The sequence below is a fragment of the Durio zibethinus genome, chromosome 6, assembly GCF_047325235.1.
Source record: "Durio zibethinus cultivar Kanyao isolate XHJ-2024 chromosome 6, ASM4732523v1, whole genome shotgun sequence".
NCBI lineage: Eukaryota > Viridiplantae > Streptophyta > Magnoliopsida > Malvales > Malvaceae > Durio > Durio zibethinus.
This window is the reverse complement of record NC_143167.1, coordinates 12,064,244-12,089,019: the sequence shown is the minus strand read 5'-3', so window position 1 is coordinate 12,089,019 and position 24,776 is coordinate 12,064,244. Positions and strand designations below refer to the sequence as shown.

Sequence of the window (24,776 nt, the reverse complement as noted above, 5' to 3'; positions counted from 1 at the left end):
AAATTAAAATTTTTTTCTTCGAAAATTCTAAACAATTGAAATAGACATGAATAATATTTTTATTTTTTAAAAAATATAAAAAATTTTAAAACATAATTATTTTTTTATTTTTCCACAACGCATGAAAATTTAAAAAAATGAAAATGAAAGAGATCATAAAGAGCGAGACAGAAAGGGTCGTCGATGAAGAGGAGAAAATGGGTAGAATAGTCAATCATATTTATTTGTACCGTATGGCATCGATCCGGTGACAAGCAAAAAATATATATATCATCAACAATTATTATAATAAAATAAATTAATTATAATTCATATAATAATTATATGAGATATATAAAAATTTTATATGAAAGCCGATTGACCGTTATATAATTTTTTATTTTGATTAAATAATTATAGGATTGTAGTAAAAAGAATGGTCGGTGAACTACTCCATTTAAAAAGAAAGAAAAAAAAAGCAAGAAAAATAAAAAGAGAGAAAAGCCAAAATGACTCTCTTTATTTTCTATTTTTCAAAATTTTTTTTAAAATAAAAAATATTTTTAAACTACTCAAAAGTTTTTAAGAGATAAAAATTATTTCTAGTGGTTTTAATATCGGAAATTTTTTTTCAAAAACTAAAAAAATCAAAATTTAATAAAAAAGTATAATTGATTTTTTAAAAAATTTAATAATTAAAATTTATTTCATTTTCTCAAACATTAAAAAAAGCATTTTTAGCCTTTTTAAATTTTCAAAATTTTTGGAGAATTATTTTTTTATTTTTTCACATTTTAAATGAAGTAAAATTATTTTAGTGTTTATCAATCTTTTAGAGTTTTTAAATAATAAAATAAGTATTTCTAAGTTTGTAAAATTTTTCAAAAAATTTTAAAAAAGAAAAAAATTACTTATAATCCATCCCACATCAACAACGAACTTGATCAACTTAATATGCCTACTCCACCAGTCATGCTACTCTCGTCACTGATGTTTATTCGTTTTCCTGTTGCATTGTTGTTGACACGTTCGTTTCTATTGCATATTGTCCAAGATCATACTATATCACACCAAATCCTAGCTCACTCGTTTCGCTTAGAACTCCAATTATCATCTGGAATTTTGAAAAATTTGTAAATTATAAAATCCTTTAGTTAATATTAGTTTCTTGTTATTAATATGATAAGCATGTGACATTCATTGTCTATGAACACATTATATAGTGTTATAAATGTTTTGACATGCTATCTAGTTTAATTTAGGTTTTATCAATTTATTTTCAACTATGTTTATTTTCAAAGATGGAATATATTTCCTCTATAGTAAATCCACATCAAGTCTCCAATGTATAATTGTCATTTAAATTAGTTAAGTATTTTTGCATAAATATTCGTTGGCAACTAATATTATTAGTTGCCGTTTAGTATGACATATAGATTAGATCATTTTATCATTCATGCAATTTTTTTCTGGTTACTTATTAATAAAATTAATAGCATGAATTATTTTATTTTTCCGCATATGATTGTTATTACAATGATTGCATCATTTTAATGGTCATTAGACCATCCGAGATTATCAATCCATATGTGTATCTTTAGATACATGGATAATAATGTGGGACATTAAATTGATCATTAATTGCATGATATTATGATTTAAAGGGTGATGTGTACTCTTTGATTCATAAGCCAAATAAGATACTATCTTAAATGCAAAGTAGAAATTAGGTTTATCTCAAGTGAAATTTTAAAGTTTTGATTCTTTTAATATTTTATGTCGAACTTCTAATGTATGCTTTTTGGTAAAGATAAGATTGTAATTTTAATATTGACATCCATTCTTGAGATATAAATAAATTGATCGATGACCTTTAATCAATCAAAATCACTGTTAGAGAATGTAAATTATGATATCTACATTACTCACACATATTTTTTTATTAATTGATCAATGAAAAATAGCATCATATATAATAGAATTTTCATCATTTTGAACGAGATTTGAATCGTTATTAATATGATGATTTGATCAGTTTTGATTATGTGAAATCATTGTCAAATAAGGTTTTTCCTATTCAAGTTACTAGTGACATGATGAGCTAATCACAATGAATAGATGAGTCTAAATTTTAAGGTGATATGTATAAAATGCCATCTAGAGGTTTAGATAACAGCAAATTAGGTGATTAATTTATCAATACCAAACCCCTTCATTATGCATAGTTTTATTTCTTCTCTTAAAAACAAAACATGATTTTGACTGACAAATTAACAAGTTATTATCTCATTTTCGTCCAAGGAAATTCACTTTCCTTCCCTTACTTTTTTTTAAGGTTGTTCAATAGTGATTTTTTCAATTCTTTCAAAAGTCATATGGAAATTGATTTTGATGATGAAAAGTCTCATATTAACTTTCTCTTATTTTTTCGTGATTTTTTTCATGCATTATTATATTATAATTATTAAAATATTACAAATATTATAAAATGTTTCAATCTAAATCAAACATATAATTAAAGTTATACACGCAACATATAAGAAACTTTACTAAGCAACTAAAATTTTGACATAATTGAAGAAGGGTAATGTTTTTGTTCAAAAGCTTAACAATCTTTCCTCTTAAAATTGTTTATGTTGCATGCATTCATCATATTCGTTGCAAGGTTAATTTATGTGAAAATTGATAGGCCAATTATATGAAACAGTATCTTGGATCTCTATGAATTTTGATTGCCTTCAATTGATGTAAGAGACTTATTTGCTTAATGACATTATTGGTGTATGCTACCTAGATATGAATTAGTTTTTTTTTTTTTTTGTAAGAAGAAATTCGAGGGTAGATAAGCCGCTCAGTCCCCCAAGTTAGGACAATATGTGCCATACCTGATAGCCTAAGACAGGTGACTGCGGGTCATGCATTTGAAATGATCCCGACAAGTGATTACCGGCAGGACTTGAACCCAAGACCTCTTCGATAATGAGGACGGACCTTAATCAATAGAACTAATCACTTATTGGTTTAGATATGAATTAGTTACCACTTACTATCCTACTCTCATATATATATATATATAACTAATTACCAACTAAGCTTAACTTAAATGGCATGAGGTCTGCTGCATTTGAGAGCTAAGCACAATTTGAGAGATAATGTATTCCTCGTAAGTAAGTAGTTGGGTTAAGAGGACTTTAAAAATAGATTAAGAAATTAAAAAAATAATTTATTAACTCCCATTGTTGAATAATTTACTAATTAAAAATACATTTATCAAATTATATAAAAATAATATATATCTTCATATTTAACACATAAAACTTGTGGAAAGATTATCTTTTCATGAATATTTGTTATTTGTTATGAAGCAGCTATTAATTTTAGATTAGACCCTATATTGGAGCTCTATTTGAGAGGGATTTGATCATAAATATAGCAAAAATCTTTCAATCAAGTTATCAAATGAATTCAAGAAAAAACGTGGGATCTACTATAGTATTAGCATTACTAATTTCAAATAATCTAATTTAATAGTATTTGAGTAATCCCATATCAAGCAAATTAGATATTGGTTTATTAAAAAGGAGGAAGTCCTAAAATCATGAAGTTTTAAATTCAAATATCATTATAGTTTGATTGTTTAGTTACGTTTTAATTTGTTAGTTGATTATTCAATGATAATAATTGTAATATGATGTAATAGTTGATCATGCAAATATACTATTTGATTATGATTAATTACAAAGGACTATTACAATATAATAATTGATTATTTAAAAGATTATGTGAATGTAATATTTGATTATAATTATAGAAGAAGAATTCACTTATATTAATATAATTCTTACACTTTTTTAAATCCAATGATCAAAATTATTAAAATTAAAAATATTATTTTGATTTAAATTAATCATATATTTAATTTTGATTAAAAATAAAAGAAATATAAGAATTATATTAATGTGCATTGATCGTACTCATAATTATAACTTAAAAATATAATTATTTGATTATCATTATAATTTAAAAAATTAGTTTCGTGTCAAAATACTACCAGCATTTAAGTGGTATTAATAAAAATAATTAATAATATTAATTATAATATGTTTGTTAGATTGTTAATTTCTTGAAGGCGATTGGGTGACTCAAAGTCTCGGTGATCAATCGAATCATGCCACGTCACTATGAAGAAAGCGGACTCATGTGCGACTGTGGCTCCAGCTGGGAAAAAGCGTTCTGGGAATTTCCGAGTTAGGACAAAGCAAACCGACAATTATTTCCAACCGTAGGATCAGACTTTGAACTGTCCATTTCCCGCCCTCTTTTCACCAAATCTCTAATTTACCCCCATCCAACTGGGACACAAACAAAGAGGATTAAGAGGCGACTTGTGAATTTACTGTACAGACTTAGGTCATGTGTAATTTTGTAACACAGTTTCGTACCTGTCAGGTAAACTGCGAATCTAATAAATTTACTGAGGCTAAATTGGTATTTTCAAGGATCGGAAACGGCCTTTTTTTTTTTTGAAAAGGCTACTTTCTCTTTTTTCCCGATAACTTTGCTTTGGATCATTAGGAATCTAACCTTTTTGAAATTTGAAATCGGCTAGCGTATATACCCTTGATTTTCTGTGATTTTTCATGCCTGTCCCTACTTGTCACTGTATTACCCCATACCATCATGAATGCTAAGTGCTAAACAAAAGTTTCTTTTTATGTTTTCTTAATAATTATCGTAGTAGTAGAATGTGGAGCATTTATAATTGAATAAAAGAAGAAAAATAATGCTACTAATTAAGAGTTGAAGGTTTAGTCTGGAGAGTGGCAAGTTCGTAAATTTAAAAAACTTGAAGCCTCATTCTGTGCCATTCCCACTCGGCCGGTAGCTGTGGGCTGTAACTTTCTTTTTTCTTAGCTTGGGTCTCCAGTTTGCTATCTTTGATGCTAAGTAGCTTAAAGTAGCTGTCCATCCCTTCTGTCTCGCACTCTCTCTCTTTGTTTCTCCCTCTATATTTGTCTTTCTCTCTCTTAGGGTTTTTCTCTGTGAGCTCTCTTTCCCCTTCAAACTTTCTCTTCACATTGCCTTTACTGTTTTAAGTGTTTAATCTGTTCCTGTTTTTGCAGATGATTTAGTAGCTTAAAAATTAAAATCTTCTCTTTAATCACCTGGTACTTCACTTTCTTTTTTCATCTCCTATTATCTTCTTTTTTTTGGAGCGTGTTTTTGATGTTTGATTAGGGTTTTGGTGCTTTACTGTAGTTTCTTTTCTTATAAGAGCCTTTATATTCTCTTTTGAACGTTCGATTTACTTGCTTTTGCTTTGTTGTTTTCTGAAAATTTCTTTCTTTGTTTTATTTTTTATTTCTGGGGCTTTATCATGTACTATTAAGTTAAGAGAAGGTTAAATTTTGGGTTTGATTTTGTACTTCTTAAAAGCATGATATAAGATGAAAAGAATGCTTATTTTTTCTTGCAGGTAAGTGAGTGTTTTTCCCACTTTTATCTGTTGAGGTTTTGGGTGGAAGGCGGGGGCAAAAATGTCCTCGAGCAGGGGGTCAGATTCATCGCAACCGCCGCAGAGGCGGATCACACGGACGCAGACTGCGGGTAATCTAGGAGAGACAGCTTTTGACAGTGAGGTGGTGCCATCTTCTCTTGGCGAGATTGCACCCATTCTCCGTGTTGCCAATGAGGTCGAATCAAGCAACCCAAGGGTGGCTTACCTCTGTAAGTTTCTGTCTTAGTTTGCTTTCATAATATGGTTATGGATTTTCTCTGTGTTTTAATGCCGTTAGTTTCAGTACTATTTTCATATATGTTGTGATGAGTGCATAAAGTATAGCAGTTCAGAATCACAATAAATCTAACCTGTTTTTCTGATTCTCTGTGTACGTTGTATGCTTCTGGATATACGTTATGTTGTTTGCACATGTGGGTGAAAATATACTTACGCATGCAGCCGTTGACATGTTAGTGTACACTGTTGTCTACATCACCGGGTTAATTATTTTGTAGTGATACTTTGATTTGCATCTCACTTTTTTGTTAAGATACTTAAGTTAGAAATATATGCCAAGCTAGAACTTGCCAAATTTATAATGCTTGAAAATGACATTTTGTGGTTTCCTATTGTTGTGTTATTCAGAGGCATTTCATGAAGAGGATGTATTTTCTTCCCTGTAATCTTTTATAAAATAAGTAGAAAGGATTGACACTGTGAAGTGTGAACCAATAAATGTTTGTGACATTTTCTAGTTTTGAAGTTATTTTGCTAAGAATTTAAAAATAATGGTGTTGTTTACAGTTGTCTACCGTCCTCCTAGATCTTAAAAGCATACTCTATAGAGAGCAGTGATTTAGTGGGTGTTAAATGTCCCTGCCTATTTGGTTTTCCTTGAAGAGTGACATTTCAAAATCTTGCTCTAGATCTGCTTCTTGCTTTATGGTTACTTGCATTGTGATTGTGTCAAATATCTGCAATCTCAAGTAGAATCTATTCCTTGTGATTTTCTGTGTAGGTCGATTCTATGCATTTGAGAAAGCTCACAGGCTGGATCCCACTTCCAGTGGACGTGGTGTTCGCCAATTTAAAACTGCACTCCTTCAACGTCTTGAAAGAGTGAGTATTGTTGTGTTCTTCTCATCTAAAGAATTTGCTTAGCATATATTTTCAATGCCTTTGAAATGTAGAACTGATCTTCAATTTGGGTAGAGTAGTGTGAGAACAATGGCATGATTTATAGGCATTGCGGCTTAATGATTGTGGACAATTAATGAATTATTTATTGAGTGTATTTCTGGGACTTTTTCAAAATTTTTGTGGAACCTTGTGTTCTTGTAGTTGCTGTGCTGAAATTCAGCAGCTTAATACAAGAGAAAAAGGGGAAAAACATAGAAGGAAACAAGGTTTTCAGTTTACACCCTTTTATAATTACTGTTTTCTTGTTGGTTATAGTTGTTATTTAGAACTTTGGGATCTGGTAGAAAGTTGTGTCTATGCTCTCCCTATTGGCTTTTTTCTTAAAAATGTGAGTTACCATTCCTGCAGCTCATTTCTCTTTTGGAAATCCATGCCTGCCAAAATGGTTTTTATAAATTTGTGTAACTGAGAATGAGCTTATGTGCTTGTTCAAATTCACTTATATTGTAGAAGTCCTCTTAGGTTCTAAGTCAACCCAACTCTAAATTACTGTCCTTCTCCTTCCTTTCTCTCATGCATGGCGTATATTTATTTTATGTAACTTGTTTTTCTTTTTTGTTAATGAATTTTTATGCTTAGTTAATTTTTTTTAATGAAAACTTAAATTAGCTTTTACATATTTTTTTAATTGTATGCTTTGTGATTCATATCCCAAATGGTGGTTATATCTCTTATAGTGATTTGTGACATGGGCCTCAGTCTGTCCCAGAAGGACATTGACTTTGCAAGACAAATTGCCTGTGAGTGCCCTGGAATTTAGAAAAGGGCCTGCAATATTTGTTTAAAAAATATATTTTGTGTGGGACCTTTCTTATTCATTTATGTGATACTTGTGTTAATGGTCAAAGGAAAACATATTATTTTGTTTGGTCTTACATAGTTCTTACAAGTTACCGAGTTGGATAATCAAAACTTTCATATTCTGGCCACAGGTATGGTTAATTGTTCGTGGATAGAAGTGTCCTAGGCACGCTCATAATAGTTCATGGTATAGCTTCCCTAGGATCACTGGTTGCAATATTGTAGATCCTGACAGGACAGATCTGATGTGGAGTGCTTGTTAGCATGTAGAATTTCATTTGGAAACAAAGTTTTTCATGCCAAAAGACTAAAGTGCACCTAAGATATAATAAATTTGGTTATAGTGTCTACAGGCATTCATTTGCGCTTATACTTCTAGCTCTTGCATCCATGTTTTTTGTTGTTGGTCTCATGAGGAGGTATTGTCTTATTATTACAGGAGAATGATCCAACTCTACAGGGAAGGGTTAAGAAAAGTGATGCTCGTGAAATGCAAAGTTTTTATCAACACTATTACAAAAAATACATTCAGGCGCTTACAAATGCTGCTGATAAAGCTGATAGGTAAGTCCTTGGATTACATGGTGTTATTTTAATATTAAGTTAATTTGGGTGATTATTTTGGGAATTGCCATTGGTAGTTCTTTATTTGACGTAAATTTTGTGTTCTTATGCAGGGCGCAACTTACAAAAGCATACCAGACTGCAAATGTTCTCTTTGAGGTTTTGAAGGCTGTCAATTTGACACAATCTATTGAAGTTGACCGTGAGGTGAGACTATTTTAGATATCTTGAACTGTGATCTTTTTTTATAGTGTGTTGTTTGTTGTAGGTATCTTTCACTAGCAAGATTAATTTACTAGGAAATCATGAAGTTCAGATTTCAATTTTTTGCATGTGAAGGATGTAATAATTATTAGGGTTTGTGCAGATTTTGGAAGCTCAACATAAAGTTGCGGAACAGACACAGATCTTGGTCCCTTACAATATCCTTCCTCTTGATCCTGATAGTGCGAACCAGGCTATTATGCAATATCCTGAGGTAGATTTGAACTTGTATCTTATCTGATAAGCTGTTTTGAACTTCCAATCTGCTTTTCCCTTCACTTGCTTACAAATCGTTATTTACATAACTGTAGATCATAGCAGCTGTTTATGCTCTTCGTAACACCAGGGGTCTTCCATGGCCCAAAGATCACAGGAAAAAGAAAGATGAAGACATTCTAGATTGGCTTCAGGAAATGTTTGGGTTTCAGGTGAAAAATAAACTAACCAGAAGTACCTTTATGCAATACAATTGAGTGTTGTTTGCTCCCTTGCAATATTTGAAATCTGCTGATAAAATATTGTTAATAGCCAATTCAATCTTTTTGGATGGTACTGATGTCTCAGTTGTTATCTCTTCAGAAAGATAACGTGGCAAATCAAAGGGAGCATCTGATCTTATTGCTTGCAAATGTGCACATACGGCGATTTCCAAAGCCTGATCAACAACCCAAGGTTTGCTTGTCAACTATATATATTTTTCTCTGTGAGCATGAACATTTTATCTCAAATGTAGAATGGTGATGGTTACTTTTATCCTGGTTTCCTCCTATATATGGCCCATTTTATGCTTGAATTTTTATCAGAAGTTTGGAATTGTCCCTGAACTTTTCCAAATTCTGATCAACAACCCAAGGTTTACTTGTCAACTAGATATATATTTTTCTCAGTGAGCATGAACTTTTTGTCTCGAATGTAGAATGGTGAAGGTCACTTTTATCCTGGTTTCCTCTTATATATGGCCCATTGCAGGCTTGAATTTTTATCAGAAGTTTGGAATTTCCCTAAACATTTACTAGGGTAAATTAGTATTATGGTGCCATTAAGTTCAATCAACAATCCCAGGTTTGGTTGTCGACTAGATATATATTTTTCCCTGTGAGCATGTTGTTAATATTAGAATGGTGATGGTTGCTTTTCTCCCCTTTTCCTCTTATAAATGCCCCACTTCATATTTGAATTTTGATAAGTTTGGATTTGTCCCTAGTGTAAATTAGGATTTGGTGCTATGAGTTTGATGAATAACCTGAAGGGCATTTTAGTTATGTGTACTTTTTGTTTCTTATTTTTTGGTTGGACATTTTATTCGGTTAGATATGATGATTTGGTGGAAAATGGACCCAATCAACAAAAATATATAATTCTTTCTTGATTTTCCTGTTTCTTGAATTTTTTTTCCAGTTATTCAGAGTACTTTTCTCATTTCATCTTATGGATCTCTATTAAAGTCATTCTGTAGTTTCCTGCTTGTTAGTGCTAAGCCAACAATGCTGGTTTCATATTTTCTGCAGACAATTGTTGCTCACTAAGGTGCTGTTGGTAAAAGTTCAACTTTCGAAAATTAAGTAATGAATTTTTGGTTGAAAAATTAAGAACTCAATTTATGATATAGAAATTCTTTGGTACCATAATGAAAATTAAATGCTAAGTAGATCTTTTTTATTTAATCTTTTGTAAAAGAGAGATTTAATTTTGTAAATATTGTGATTTTATAAAAGTTATAAAGGAAAGAATAAATGATTAAAAGGAACCAATATAAGACTATTCTAATTAAACAAAAGAATTTTCCTTGAATATAATTAACTTAATACCTAAGTAGCTAAAAGCTACTTAGATTTTTAGCATTGTAAATCTTTCGTTAAGTGATTTCTAATCAAACACATTGAGAAAATTAAATTGTTGAAAATTTAAATTTTCAAAGGTTTATTATTAAACACAGCCTAACTCCCATCTTTCTTGTGGTTGTGACACAATTTCTCATTGTTAATCTTTCATTAAGTGATTTCTGAAATGAGTTATGGAACATATTGAGAAAATTAAATTATTGAAAATATCATTTTTCAAAAGTTTAGTGTACACACCTAACTCTCATCTTTCTTGTTGTGGAGCCACCATTCAAACCCAACTCAATAACCACTATAATATAATTCAACCCAGGAACGATACATCAATGCTATTTTCTCTATAAATTCCACCCAAACCGAGCACAATTTAACTAAAATTGTCCTTATTACTGTGAAATTTCAAGAGCAAAAACACTGTTAAGTATCAAAATGTCTATCTGGACAAAAACAAACAAATAAGAGGCAACAAATTGCTTAATATATAAGGTAACAAACTTGAGCTTTTACCATGTTAAGCATCCTACTAAAACAATTTGGTGATGGGTGGAGAGGTCCAACTTAAGTATAAAAGGTCACAACAAATTTCTATGAACTTAATGATATAACACCATTTAACCCTTGTAATACTAACAATTAACACAAATGGGTGGCCTAACATGTGTCTTACAATTACATGACCAATTTTATGTTGTTTGTTGACCATTATTTGTTAGCCATGTGTTAGGCTCATTTATTTCAGTTGTTAGTATTGGCCTTCACATGAAGGGAATGTTGAATGATATTATCCCATATCAGATAAGCTTAGAGTTTGTTATGGCCATATATATATATTTTGGCCAAATGTTATGGCTGTATTTTTTTTTTTTTGGCCAAATGTTATGGTCTTATGTTTAGGTTGGTCCTTTCTACATATTGCCAAATGGTTTTATTTTGAAAGCTCAACATGGTATTAGAGCTAAGGTTGTTTCTTACCTCGTTTATTATTGTGGTTTGTTGCCTGCTATTTTGTTGCATGTTAGGTTCATTTGTTTTAGTTGTTAGTATTAGCTTGAACACGAGGGGGAGCTTCAATGGTTTTAGAGTTTTTTATAGCCTTATAGTTGAGCTGTTCCACCTATTACTAATTGGTTTTAGGTTAAATGCTTAAAGGATATATAGTCATACAAACAACCACCCATTAACCCAATTTGACGAAGTAGCTTAGTTTAAAACAATTACCTGCCATTCCAAACCCAAAACTGTAGTTATGATTTATGAACTCACGGGTGAGCACAAAACTAGCAAATATTTTGGACCTAATCTAGTTTCTTGAAGAGCAAAGATGCAAAGTTCTTGATCTGGGTCTGTTAAAAAATGTTTTTTTTTTTTTGTGCTTCCAGCTCTTTTCACTATGTAAAATTCCAAGGCGTTTCTTGCTTTCTTTCATGCTTGCTTGAGTTTGGGATTGGAGCATAAACAATTGGATCTTATCTTCTAGCTCGAATCTGATTCTTTTATATTTCCAGTTTTTTTTTTTTTTTTTTTTTTTTGAGGGGGTTGTGGGGAGGGGTATAGTTATGGACTTCAATCTAAGATCTTACTTAAAGATTGGCCTTTTTTTTTTAATTCAGTAACCTTCATTGTCTCAAAGGTTATATGGCAAAAAATTGTCTGACATAATTTTTTTCTTGAACAGTTGGATGACCATGCACTGACAGAAGTGATGAAGAAACTTTTTAAGAACTACAAAAAGTGGTGCAAGTACTTGGATCGAAAAAGTAGTCTTTGGTGAGATGAGATGCTATTATTTAGCAGTAAAATTTTGCTGGACTATAACTTCAATGGAAGCTGTTTTATGCTGCTTTAAGGATATATTTTAAGAGAAATACATGTCATGAGTTAAGTTAATATCAACATAAATCTAAATGGTTCAACATAGCACAGTGAACTCCATTCTGTAAATTTGGTGAAGGACCACTTATTCTATGTAGGGGGTGCTTGTTATGTATCTTTCCTTTGCAATTTAGACCTTGCCTTTCAAGATGTTGAACTGCATTCATGTTCTATGGAATAGATTTCCTATATTTATTCTGTCTTAATTCTTCTTGATATTTAAATCTGCAGGTTGCCTACCATTCAGCAGGAAGTGCAACAGCGAAAATTACTATACATGAGTCTGTATCTTTTAATATGGGGTGAAGCTGCAAACTTGAGGTTCATGCCAGAATGCCTTTGCTATATCTATCATCATGTATGTCTGAAAAACTCCTCTTCTTGCCGTAAATATGCCTACTCGGACTCATGTATTTTTAGCCAAATGGGTTTAGGCTTTTGTGTAACGTCTATGGAAATAGTCACCTGACCCCTATGTTTCCAATATATTTTTAGCCAAAAGGCTTTTAGCCAAATGGGTTTAGGCTTTTGTGTAACGTGTATGGAAATAGTCGCCTGACCCCTATGTTTCCAATATTATTGGCATTATTTAGATTGACTTTGATATGAAAAGATTAGCAATTGGTATGAAGAAGTTTTTCCCAAGAGTATTTTTGTATTTAATGAGAAATGTTTTCGTGTAGAATTGGACATTATCACACTTGAATATCTTCATGGGTGCCCTAGAGGCTAGATGTTAAATTAGAGTAGGTCCTCGTTTGATAGTATCACATTGCTCTTTTCACTTTTTAGAAGAGGTTATCAAACTTAATTTGCTATGGGAGAAGTTGGCAAAATGTGAGCTCATTGTTAACAAAAAAAAAAAAAGTTCATATTGTGGAAAAATTAAAAAATAAAATTGTATGGAAAACTAAGAGTAAAACTAAATATATATTTAAAAATTGCTCATTAAGAATTATACAAGCACCTTAGTTTTATATACATTAACTAATGGGTAAGTTGAGAAACTAAATCTTTTTAAAACTAATCCTATAATTGAGGGATTGTCTGTCCTGATTTTTTGTCCTTCTAGGGATACAAATTTTTAATTCTCGATATACAAATATAAATATATAGATTACAAGATTTCAACTAGTTGTAAATAAGTGTTTTCCCACATTCCTGCTCAAGTTGGTGAATAGGTGTTTATCATTCCTAGCTTAGAAATAATTTCTCGAAACATTGCACTGCTGAGACTTTTAGTTAACACATTTGCAAATTGACCCTTAGTTGATATATACAATGTACCAATCAACCCACTGCCTAGTTTCTCCTTTGTGTTTACCATTCCTAGCTTGGAAATAATTTCACGAAATGTTGCATTGTTGAGACCTTTAGTCAACACATTAGATACCTCTCCTAGGATTGGCCTTCAAATAGTGCAATACACAGTAGATAGATTGTTGGTGAACTTCTTTAGGATTATGCATAAATTGACTTATCACACTCAGCATATGTTATATCAGGTTTAATAGATAAGAGATAAATGAGTTTACCAACTAATTACAGGTATATCTCTCTATCTATAGCAGCATCTTCATTAGCTTCCCCAAGTTTATAATTAGGATCTACTTTAATCTCCCTAGCTTTTCTATCTTAAATTCTTTAGCCAAACACTATTTTAGAGATTCTCTCTCTTTTTCATTATCTTCGATTACAGTTATACCATCAACATATACTAATAGAACTGTGACTCTCTTTGAATTAGAATGTTTGATAAACAATGTGAGATCTTTTTGACTCTGCTTATATTCCATTTCTAGCATCACTTTGGCAAATCTCTCGAACCAAGCCCTAAGAGACTATTTAAGGCTATAGAAAACCATTTTTAGCTTGCATACTTTGTTTGTTTCTAGATGACCTCTAAATTCCGGTGGAACCTTCATATATATATTTCTTCTTCCAAATCACCTTGTAGAAAAGCATTCTTTACATTATTAAATTGTTGGAGCTGCCAATTGTAATTTGCAACCAATGATACCAAAATCCTAATTGTATTCATCTTGGCAACTGGAGGAAAAGTTTCTTGATAATTCACTCCATAAGTTTGAGTGAAGCCCTTAGCCACCAACCTGGTTTTATACTTTTCAACTGTACCACCCACATTGTATTCTACAGTGAAAACTCATTTACACCCAACTGGAATTTTTTCCTTTAGGCAACTTTACTAGTTCCCATGTTTTATTTTTCTCTAAGGCCTCGATTCCTATTTTCATAGCTTGCTTCCATTTCTCATTGGATAATGCGTTGGATAGTGTAGTTGGAATAGAAATAGTGTTTAGGCTCACAAGAAAATTTTTGTGTAATGCTGAGAATTTTTCAAATGACACAAAATTAGAGATTGAGTATAGTGGATGCTTAGTACATTCTTTGGTTCCTTTCTTAATGTCAGTAGGTAGATCGTAATCACTAATTATAGTTTTAGGAGATTCATGCTCGTTTTGAGAAACAGAGTCAAAGACTATAGTTAACTCATTTCCAGAGTTAGGATTAGATTTTTGGACTTGCACTAGTTTAGGATATGGAACTTTCCTTCTTGAGGACACTTGTAATTCCTTAATAGAATCAAGAACAATATTATCCTTTGTCACATCTTTTGTGTTTGTAATGGGTTTAGACTCAAATTTAGTGTTTGACTTAGACTAAAAAGAAACAAGGTTCGACTTAGAAAAATTAATGGGTAAAAATATTGAAATGGAAGACAAATTAAGCAAAAAGAAGTCTTTATCCTTATCTTCTATGAATGAAGTCTTCCCCTGAAGATAAGGTTAAGTAAAAAACGATTTACTATTTTCAAAAGTGACAACTGTAGACATATAATTTTTTGGTAGTAGGATGATAGCACTTATACCTTTTCTGAGTTGATGAATACCCCACAAAAATGCACTTAATTGCTCTAGGATCCAACTTCCCTCTATTATGGTTGTGAGCTTGAATAAATGATGTACAACCAAACATCCTAGGTGTGAGGTTGTTTGTGGTATTAAAGTTGGGATAGTATTGTGAGAGTAGTTCCATAGGAGTTTTAAATCCCAAAACCTTTAAAGGTATCCTATTTATAATATGTGTGGCAGTGAGAACCCCCAGTAGGATTTGGGTGCATTTGCTTGAAAAAGTAAAGCTCGGATTGTGGTTACTAAATGATTGTTCTTCCTGTCTGCCACTCTATTTTGTTGTGGAGTATTAACACAAGATGACTTATGAATAATTCCCTCCTTTTGGAAATAGGTAGATAAACTTTGATTGAAATAGTCACTTGCATTATCAAACCTAAATCTCTTGATTTTCACTCCAAATTGAATCTAGATCATGTTTTGGAAGCTTAAAAGCACACTATTCACATCTAATTTGGATTTAAGTAAAAATATCTAAGAGATCTTGGAACAATCATCTATGAAAGAAACAAACCACCTTGCATAAGAAATATTAGGAATTATAAAGGGATCCCATATGTCATTATGAATCAAGTAAAAAGGAGAAGAACTTCTTTTATTGCTAATTGGAAAAGACACACGTCTATGCTATGCAAGTTCACAAACATCACAATGAAAAGTTTTGGCATTTAATCCTTTGAACAAAGAAGGAAACATGTTTTTCGAAGTTTCAAAAGAAGGATGTCCAAGATGAAAATGATAAAGCTAGATTTTGTTTTTATTGGGAGATATTTCAAAAAGAAATGACAAAGGTAAACTATTCTTGATATTAGTTGTGTTGTTTGATGTCTCAAGATAGTACAATCCATCTTTCTCTTTAGCATGTCCAATTCTTTTCCCTGAACTTTGGTCTCGAAATTCACAATAAAAGGGATAAAAAGTTACTTAACAGTTCATGTCTCTGGTAAGTTTTTGTGTAGATTTCAAAATAGTAGACAATCCAGGAACATGAACATTTTTAAAAACAAACGAGGGATTAATTTGAACATCTCCTAATTCTGCAACAATAATTTTCTTATTACTAGTATATAGGGTATATGCACTAAACTTATGTGAGGAATGTGTCGTATGGTTTGTGGCTTTTTAGTCAATGAGCTAAGAACTCGTAATAGGCTTAACCAAGACATTTAGTCCATGAGAACTAGAAGCTTTACGTGAACTAGAGACCTTACCCAAAGAACATACTCCAGTAGGCTTTTTGAGAGTTTTCAATAGGCTTCTTACTTTCTCAATCTCTTCTCTGTCCAACTCTCTTTGTTCATGAGACTTTTGTGGCACTCTGGTGGTTTTACCACTTGTCACTTCTTCAAATCGGGTATAGTGGTAGATTTTACCATCTCTGGCATGGTTATCTTTCTTAGGACTAAGATGAGTCTTGATAGTAAAAGTTTAACCAGAGACGATTCTAAGCAATGAAGGCCAAAGAAGGAAAAAATAAGATTGAAAAATTTAACAAGATTTGGCTATGAAGGCCTAAAATAGAATTCAGCAATGACGGTTGAAAAAATTTTCTTCCCAAGAAGAGCCTAAAGCTTTGATACCATTTGTGGAGACCCGTACCTAACTTGTGAGGTATTATCCGCTTTGACCCGAAGGTCTTGCGGTTTTGTCCCACAAAAGGTGCCTCAGATTTAGGTTTAGGCCTCTACATATATATCATAGTAAATTCTCAAAGCATCTCGATGTGGGATTGGGGCATTATAAACTCCCCCCGTTAAAGCTTGACGTCCCTGTTAAGCCCAACACAAAGTACACAGATTCACTGAATCACACCAAACATTGGGCAAGCCCAGCACAACGCACACACATATCACAAGATCACATTAGAAGTTGGGATTCTAGAGGGGGCTCCCACAGTGTAGCACTTAGCTCCTGTAGGATTCTAGAAGTGGATCCCACGATGTAGCACTTAGCTCTCATCTGGCTGGTGACCGTTTTGATACCATGTGAAAAAACTAAAAAATAAAACTGTATAGAAAACTAAGAGTAAAATTGAATGTATATTGAAAAACAGCTCATTAAGAATTATACAAGCATCTTAGGTTTATATACAACTAACTAATGGGTAAATTAGGAAACTAAATCTTGCTAAAACTAATCATATAATTAAGGGATTATGTATCCTAATTTTTTGTCCTTAATTCTATGTATACAAATACTTAATTCTAGAAATACAAATATAAATATATAGATTACAATCAATTGCAAATAGGTGTTTTCCCACACATATGCATTTGGGTTCTTCAATTTTACGTGTCAATTGTTGTTAGTCTGAATGACGATTGCCGATCATTTATATATTTGTAAAATTGGTCTTGTCATCATGCTGCACTCAAGTTTCTATAGTAGTTTCATGTTAATTCAAGTTGTTTTTCATGTTTTTGAAATTGCATCATGAATACATAGCTGTCATTTTTAGTTTATGAATTGTTGAGGGGTGTTTTCATACATTGGCTAAGTTTGGGGTTTGTTGCAACTTATATTCAAGTTAATATATTCTACCTATTTTCGATTGGTGCTAGGTTAATGTTTAGCGCTGTTTCAAAGCCTAGTTTGCTTGTTGCCTTGTTTGTTTTGTTGGTTGTTGGCACTTTTCTATTTTCGACGTTGTAGATTCATTTGTTTAAATTACTAAAATTGAGCCTACATACGATGGAGAGTGTAAGTAATACAGCTCACATCAGGGTAAACTTGGGGTTTGTTTAAAATTTAACAATCAAAGCAAGTTGTCCGTTATTATTGACCCCTTCAGGATAGATTTCTTTTGCCTGTGTGAAGTTCATGTTGCAAAGTAGGGTTGTAATCCACTACACAAGTACATATCATGTCATAGGTCTATTATTCCTACATATGAGGGCGAGTGATAGTGGTGGTAAAAATAAATCTCATAATGATTAAAGTTTGGGATCTCTTAGGATTTTTAATTTGATCGAAGCCTCTACCTATACCCAATTGGTTTTAAGTTAAATGCCTTATAATCTATTTGATATGGACTTCCTAATGTAAATTCTGTCCTCCCATATCTCACCAATGTTAGAGAAATGACATTGTTGCCATACCATGTATATGGAGGCGTCCAAGGGTTGGGCTATCCACCCAAGCCACAGGCTTGGCCTACTTTGGGCCAGGCTTGGGCATAGTTTTTTAGGCCTGAGCCCTTCCTGATTAAATTATCTTATCAATAAATAATACATATTTATTAAATTGTAATAATAAAATATTTAAAGATGTTAATATAAAATAATATTTTATTATTTTAATAATAAAATAATATGTAAATGGTCAAGTTGGGCTTGGGCTTAGCTTTTAAAAAGGGAGGTTCAATATGACTAGCCTCTCTCATCCTAGGACACTTCTATATGCACCGCTCAAATGTTAATAAAAGAAAATTGTTCTTAATTGGCTTTTATCTATTTTCATTCTTGTCAACTGAGCCCCCCCAATTTGTTGCCATCTATAGTGGCATTTTCCATGTCGTTATCAATCTTCTTTAATTAATAGTAAATGCTTCTTTCCTTTGCTTACTGCAGATGGCTTTTGAACTGTATGGTGTGCTTGCTGGAAATGTCAGTCCCATGACCGGAGAAAATGTGAAGCCAGCCTATGGAGGCGATGAGGAAGCTTTTTTGAAGAAAGTTGTTACACCTATCTATGATGTTATTCGATGGGTACAATATGCAATTCTTGTCCACTTTTGCATCCATTTTACTCTATTTCTCCTCTGTGCTTGTGTGTGTGTGTGTGTTCTCTTTTGTTAAAAGGCGCTTATGCTGGAGAATTGGTCTTTCTGTTTGTGAAACAATTATGACTTTCTTTTCAGGAAGCTGTAAGGAGTAAACTAGGGAAATCCAAGCATTCACAATGGAGGAATTATGATGATTTAAATGAATATTTCTGGTATTGATTTTTCAGTAAGTTGTCACTCTGCTTTGTTTATATATTCTTAGAGATTTATTTACCCATTTCTAATTGTAGGTCTGTTGATTGTTTCCGGTTGGGCTGGCCAATGCGTATGGATGCTGATTTCTTTTGTTCGTCCGATGAACAACTTCGTGAGAAAACTGTGGTAAACATATTTTTGGATCTCTGGTTTTGTTCCCTTGCACTTGTTAAACCAAAAGAAGAATGTTCAAATGGGAGCAATGAGTTATTTTAGCTTTGGTTCTGAGCTTTTGCATCTGGGAGGCTTTGGACAATTAAATCTATTTTGGCAATCCAAGTAGTTTTGTAAATAGTCCCATCATGTGGTTCTAGCTGCTTGTTTTGTATTTGCTTAATTAACTTTAGGTCATTGACTTTATAATGGACATTCTCGTTGAAGTAATTTCAACCTGCTGTTTGTTATGAGTCTCACTACGTTATTTTTTTCTAATTCCTAGAATGGTTGATGGGTCAACATTTTGAAGGTAATGAATGTGGTTAAGGAAATTGGACTATGTAGTCTACAAGTCCAAGTGACTGGAGATTTTAAAGTTGTGTTGGTTACTGAAAACATGCGACAAGGTAGCAATAAGGGCACCTGGCTAATCTAGGAAGCACGAACGTGGCTGATCCCTTTGCATACCAGTTTTGTACTGGTTTCCGACATTGACATGCTTCTGACATGCCACAATACATACGGAATACATGGGGACAAGGCAAAAAAATAAAAAGTCAACTTGGACACGGTTGGATATGGTCAAGACATGTTGGATGTGGGGTGAGAGACAGAAATAGGATGAAAATTTTGACCCCAAAAATCAAAGGACTTGTCAAAGGAATTGGCAGGACCAAGTTTTGCGTAGGACAGGGTGGATGGATAGGTAGGCATTTGAAAAAGATAGAGTGGGAGAAGGGGGCACAAGGAACATGGAGGAGGGTGGTGGCGGTTGGTACAGTGGCGGTGGTTAAGTCGAGTGGACCCCAGACGTTGGGTTTGGACATAACTGCACCTGCTTCAAGAACAACTGTTGTTGATGGATCTCTGGATTTTAAATACAGTAGAGTAAGAGAAGAGGATAGATAGTATTAGTAATAGAGGGAGGAGGGTTTGGGGAAGGAGCAACCAAAAGATAACCATAAACTGATACTGTGTTAAATGATGGGTTTACCTTCCATGTTTGGGCTTTTGTTTTTAGTTGATTGAGGTATTGGCTCTTCAATTGAGCCTAATCTATGTATATTGGGCTTTTCAGATATTTTTCTATATCCAAGAATGACAAAATTAGGGCTTTTCCTCTTGTTAAAACTTGGGCTTCTTTGTCTGCATCCAAGACCAATGACGAAGAAGAGAGAAAATTTGTGCAACTTTTGACTTATCTCTCTCGTTCTAATCAATATTCACATTTACATTAAATATTTTTGCATAAAAATATATATATAAATAATTTTTTATTGTCATGTCTTGTCGTACCCGTGTCCTCCTTTTTTGAAAATTACCGTGTCAGTGTCATGGCATGCTCGTATTACATGTCCGTGCTTCATAGTGGCTAATTGTATTAGATTGTTATTTACGGTGAACATTTTCTTTAACAATATAAACTGTTTACAGTTTGTGGCTGATATTTCATGTGTAGGATAACAAGCCAGCTACTAGAGACCGATGGGTGGGGAAAGTTAACTTTGTTGAGATACGTTCATTCTGGCATATTTTCAGAAGCTTTGATCGAATGTGGAGTTTTTTTATTCTGTGCTTGCAGGTATCACTTACCTTTCTTGCTCCTAATTCTCTATATCTTCCTTTGAGAGTGTTTAATTTTTGGTATTGATAGTGTCTGATTGTTTTAAGGCTATGATCATTATTGCTTGGAATGGCTCGGGGCAACCAAGTTCCATCTTTAGGGGTGATGTGTTCAAGAAAGTACTGAGTGTCTTTATTACTGCTGCTATATTGAAGCTTGGCCAAGGTGAGTGAATCCAGTTAATCCTGTTCAGTGTCTGTCATTATCATTTTAATTGTTGGCAATAGAAGCTTTCTTGATTGAGTGGAACCTCTTGAAATGCTAGGTAAATCATTATGAAGATAATAAAAAGAAAAGAAAGCATCCTGTTGGTTTCTGAATTCTGAGGTTACACTGGTGAAATTATTTTCAAGTTCTCTGTAAGAAGCACTTTATTTGCTCTAAAACCTTGTTTCCGATGCAAGGCTAACAATAAAGAGATATAGTTGGAAACACTTACTAAGCGGATTTGAGTCATATTCTTTGAAGGGGCACATATATTTTCCTTATATGTGATGAATCATGACCACAAATATCCATTTTCCTGGTTGTATTAATGCAACTATGCTTTTGTTATGGTATTGTAGATAACATATCATTACTGTAAACAGCATTTCTGGCATCCGAATTCTCTACTCTTATATTGTTTACATTGCATCTTGTGGGGTCACCCTTTACATTTCTTTCATTATTAATTAATTAGTAAATAATAAATAAGACTGGTCTTGATCTGTTATATACTGTTGTCTAATGGATGCCTTAAATTTAAGGTGCCAATTACTAGTGAGACTATTTTTCTAAGGTGCCAATTACTAGTGAGACCTTTTTTTAAAAATGTTTCATATTTTAATCTACCTACTTGTATGTTAGTTGGAATTTTCTTTCTGCTTTACTTTTTTTTTCCCTATGGTATATGCATAGTGTTTAATGCCAAGTGAACCTGATAATGAAGTTGTTGCATTTTGTGAGAAGTGAAAACCTTTTCATTTTACTCAATGACAGCTATGTTGATGGTTTTTTTTTTTTTTTTGGTTGAAAGCAATGTTGAAGGTTTTTTGGTCGAAAGCTATGTTAAAGATTTTACTGATATTTATTTAATGTCTTGTAGCTGTCCTTGATGTAATCCTTAGTTGGAAAGCACAGCAGAGCATGTCATTTCATGTTAAGTTAAGATACATATTGAAAGTTGTGTCAGCAGCTGCATGGGTGATTGTTCTACCTGTTACTTACGCTTATACTTGGGAGAATCCTCCAGGGTTTGCACAAACCATCAAAAGTTGGTTTGGCAATACCTCAAATTCACCTTCCTTGTTCATTTTGGCTGTTGTGATTTACTTGTCACCAAATATGCTAGCTGCGATATTGTTTCTTTTTCCTTCTCTTCGTCGGTTCCTGGAAAGTTCACACTACAAGATTGTGATGCTTATGATGTGGTGGTCACAGGTAGAAATAACTTTTGTTATATCATCTTCTTTTCCCTATTTGTTTCTATTCTGGTTCACTTATTGCCTTGCCTGAATCTTTCAGCCTCCTCTCTATGTTGGTAGGGGGATGCATGAGAGCACATTTTCTCTCTTCAAGTAAGAGTTCATTTTTTGAAAGATTGACTGATTGGTTTTGTGGTAACCATTTGAAATAATTGATTTCTAATTTTTTTGTTTGAACCTTCAGGTATACAATGTTTTGGGTCCTACTTATAATCACTAAGTTGGCATTCAGTTATTATATTGAGGTGTGCCTTTCATTTGTTTCATCCTGAACTGTCCTGCTTCCACACACAATCATACCCTTTTTTTTTTGCACTAATCATTAAATGAACCAAAATATTGTTGTGGTCATGTTATTGATGCCAAAAGGTGGCCATTATTAAGCTAATGATGAAGCTAAGATTAAGGCACCCCAGAATCACTTCAGTCGGAGTTTTGTTTTTTTATTCTTAAATGACTGCCTTTTACATCTACCTATTGCTGATAATCATGGCAGATTTTGATATGTTTTTTGAGACTCATTCAATCTTTATCACTTTTTCCTTTCTTGGTCACAGATAAAACCTTTAGTTGGTCCCACGAAAGCTGTTATGTCTGTTCGGATAACTAACTTCCAATGGCATGAATTTTTCCCAAGAGGTAATGAACTTTAAAATGTGGCATTCTCTTATCTTCCCATAACAAAAGGTTCATTTCTTGCTTGTCGTTTTTGCAGCAAGGAACAACATTGGTGTTGTCATTGCTCTCTGGGCGCCAATCATTCTTGTATGGTTTATGTCATTTTCATAATTGATCCAAGTTTTTCTCTTATCACTTGACTCGGATAGTTTGACATCTAATTTGCAAATTTTGCTTTTTCTAGGTCTATTTTATGGACACCCAGATTTGGTATGCAATATTCTCTACATTATTTGGAGGTATTTATGGTGCATTTCGACGCCTTGGAGAGGTTAGTTGAGCTTCACATAATTAGTTATTGCAATTGTTTGTCTTATTATCTTTTACTTGTATGCTCATTTTTTCTAATTTTTCAACAAAAAAGTCTTGATTTTGCCAAGCATTTTCATGAAACATTCTCTATGGTGGTTGTTTACCTTTTTTTTTTTGCTTCCTTCACCTGTTTTATGCAGATGAAGTAAATCATAGAGCGTCTTTCTTTTTTATAAACTTTGCTCAATGAAAATTACTGGTTGCACTTTAAATTGGAGTATTTTTATTTCTTCAGTGTCTGGATATTTATTGTTGAGTTCTTTTTGTCTGTATACTTCAGATTCGAACGTTAGGAATGCTCAGATCTCGTTTTCAATCATTGCCTGGTGCTTTTAATGCCCGCTTAATTCCAGAGGATAAGAGCAAGAAGAAGAAAGGAGTTTGGAGCTTTTTCTCTCGCAGCTTTGACCCGGTCAAACCTCTTTGATATTAAATATTATAACTTGTGATCTCTCTATGATTTTGTTGTAGAAGAATTACAAAATACACTTGCCATCTAATACTAGTCTATTTTTTCAGCCACCATCTAATAAAGAGAAAGAGGCTGCAAAATTTGCTCAGTTGTGGAACAAAATAATCAGTAGTTTTCGGGAGGAAGATCTTATAAACAATAAGTATTTTATACTCTTTGTTCTAAGTTATATAAGAGATAATCTATTCTTTCTATGTATTGAGCTTGTTTCATTCTCAGGGAAATGAATCTGTTGCTTGTCCCCTATTGGGCTGACCGTGATTTAGAACAAATCCAGTGGCCACCTTTTTTGCTTGCTAGCAAGGTTTGCTTCAACTTATTTTTCTCAGGTGATCTTGAGAGTTGAGTATCTTGATATTAACTATGAATCTTCATGTAGATCCCAATAGCATTAGACATGGCTAAGGACAGTGATAGCAGGGATAAAGAGCTGCAAAAGAGAATTGAAGCTGACCCTTACATGTTCTGTGCAATTCGCGAATGCTATGCTTCATTCAAAAGCATTATTAAGTTGTTGGTAGAAGGGCAACGTGAGAAAATGTAAGCTATTGTTTAGAAAGTTAGCCAGAGATGTAATTCATATTATTCAAGCTGCAACTTTCCTCTCATTAGGATTTTTATTAGGTGAAGCCTACTGTTGTTTAACATAGTGTATATTCATTATGATGTGTTTCCAGTGTTATAGATGACATATTTTCCAAGGTTGACAAACGTATAGAAGAAGGTAGTCTAATCAAGACTTACAAAATGAGTGCCCTTCCTAGTCTCTATGACCACATTGTGAAGTTGATCAAATTTTTGGTAATATTCGAAAACTAGCTTGGTTTAAGAAGATTTTCATACCTATTGCATTCAACAACAACAACAATTAAGCCTTAAATCCCATAACTCTGGGGTCGGCTGCATTTGGGTGTAATGTGAAGTGCTATAATAACCTGCTTGAATTTTGCAGTTGGACAATAAGCCGGAAGAAAGGGGTCAAGTAGTACTTTGTTTCCAGGACATGCTGGAGACTGTGACAAAGGACATAATGACGGAGGAGGAAATCTCCAGGTTTGGCATTTTCACATGATTATTTCCTCAAATGCATGTGTGTCCTAGTGCTATGGCTCACTTCTCTTCCCTTTTTCTTTTT

The 24,776-nt window shown here is 32.9% G+C and overlaps 1 protein-coding gene across 3 annotated transcripts in view; it reads left to right on the top strand.

The window, feature by feature from the left end:
• Positions 1 to 4,918: 4,918 nt before the first annotated feature.
• The window catches only part of LOC111284758 (callose synthase 3-like), a 33,808-nt gene continuing 13,950 nt past the window's right edge, over positions 4,919 to 24,776 (top strand). Inside the window, exons 1-28 of one of the 3 annotated variants that reach the window (XM_022873671.2) lie at positions 4,919 to 5,021; positions 5,103 to 5,147; positions 5,456 to 5,706; positions 6,498 to 6,598; positions 7,920 to 8,044; positions 8,158 to 8,251; positions 8,412 to 8,522; positions 8,620 to 8,736; positions 8,888 to 8,980; positions 11,825 to 11,916; positions 12,253 to 12,379; positions 18,524 to 18,661; positions 18,814 to 18,890; positions 18,969 to 19,059; positions 20,549 to 20,671; positions 20,761 to 20,878; positions 21,801 to 22,135; positions 22,220 to 22,272; positions 22,364 to 22,424; positions 22,737 to 22,818; positions 22,895 to 22,944; positions 23,042 to 23,128; positions 23,450 to 23,581; positions 23,689 to 23,783; positions 23,861 to 23,945; positions 24,021 to 24,181; positions 24,319 to 24,442; positions 24,594 to 24,694. In XM_022873671.2, coding sequence (XP_022729406.2) covers positions 5,517 to 5,706; positions 6,498 to 6,598; positions 7,920 to 8,044; positions 8,158 to 8,251; positions 8,412 to 8,522; positions 8,620 to 8,736; positions 8,888 to 8,980; positions 11,825 to 11,916; positions 12,253 to 12,379; positions 18,524 to 18,661; positions 18,814 to 18,890; positions 18,969 to 19,059; positions 20,549 to 20,671; positions 20,761 to 20,878; positions 21,801 to 22,135; positions 22,220 to 22,272; positions 22,364 to 22,424; positions 22,737 to 22,818; positions 22,895 to 22,944; positions 23,042 to 23,128; positions 23,450 to 23,581; positions 23,689 to 23,783; positions 23,861 to 23,945; positions 24,021 to 24,181; positions 24,319 to 24,442; positions 24,594 to 24,694 — 2,963 coding nt within the window. In that variant the 5' untranslated portion in view covers positions 4,919 to 5,021; positions 5,103 to 5,147; positions 5,456 to 5,516. Of the gene's footprint in view, positions 5,148 to 5,455; positions 5,707 to 6,497; positions 6,599 to 7,919; positions 8,045 to 8,157; positions 8,252 to 8,411; positions 8,523 to 8,619; positions 8,737 to 8,887; positions 8,981 to 11,824; positions 11,917 to 12,252; positions 12,380 to 18,523; positions 18,662 to 18,813; positions 18,891 to 18,968; positions 19,060 to 20,548; positions 20,672 to 20,760; positions 20,879 to 21,800; positions 22,136 to 22,219; positions 22,273 to 22,363; positions 22,425 to 22,736; positions 22,819 to 22,894; positions 22,945 to 23,041; positions 23,129 to 23,449; positions 23,582 to 23,688; positions 23,784 to 23,860; positions 23,946 to 24,020; positions 24,182 to 24,318; positions 24,443 to 24,593; positions 24,695 to 24,776 lie in introns of those variants that run through there. The other 2 variants (XM_089762135.1, XM_089762136.1) reach the window with 2 other exon arrangements.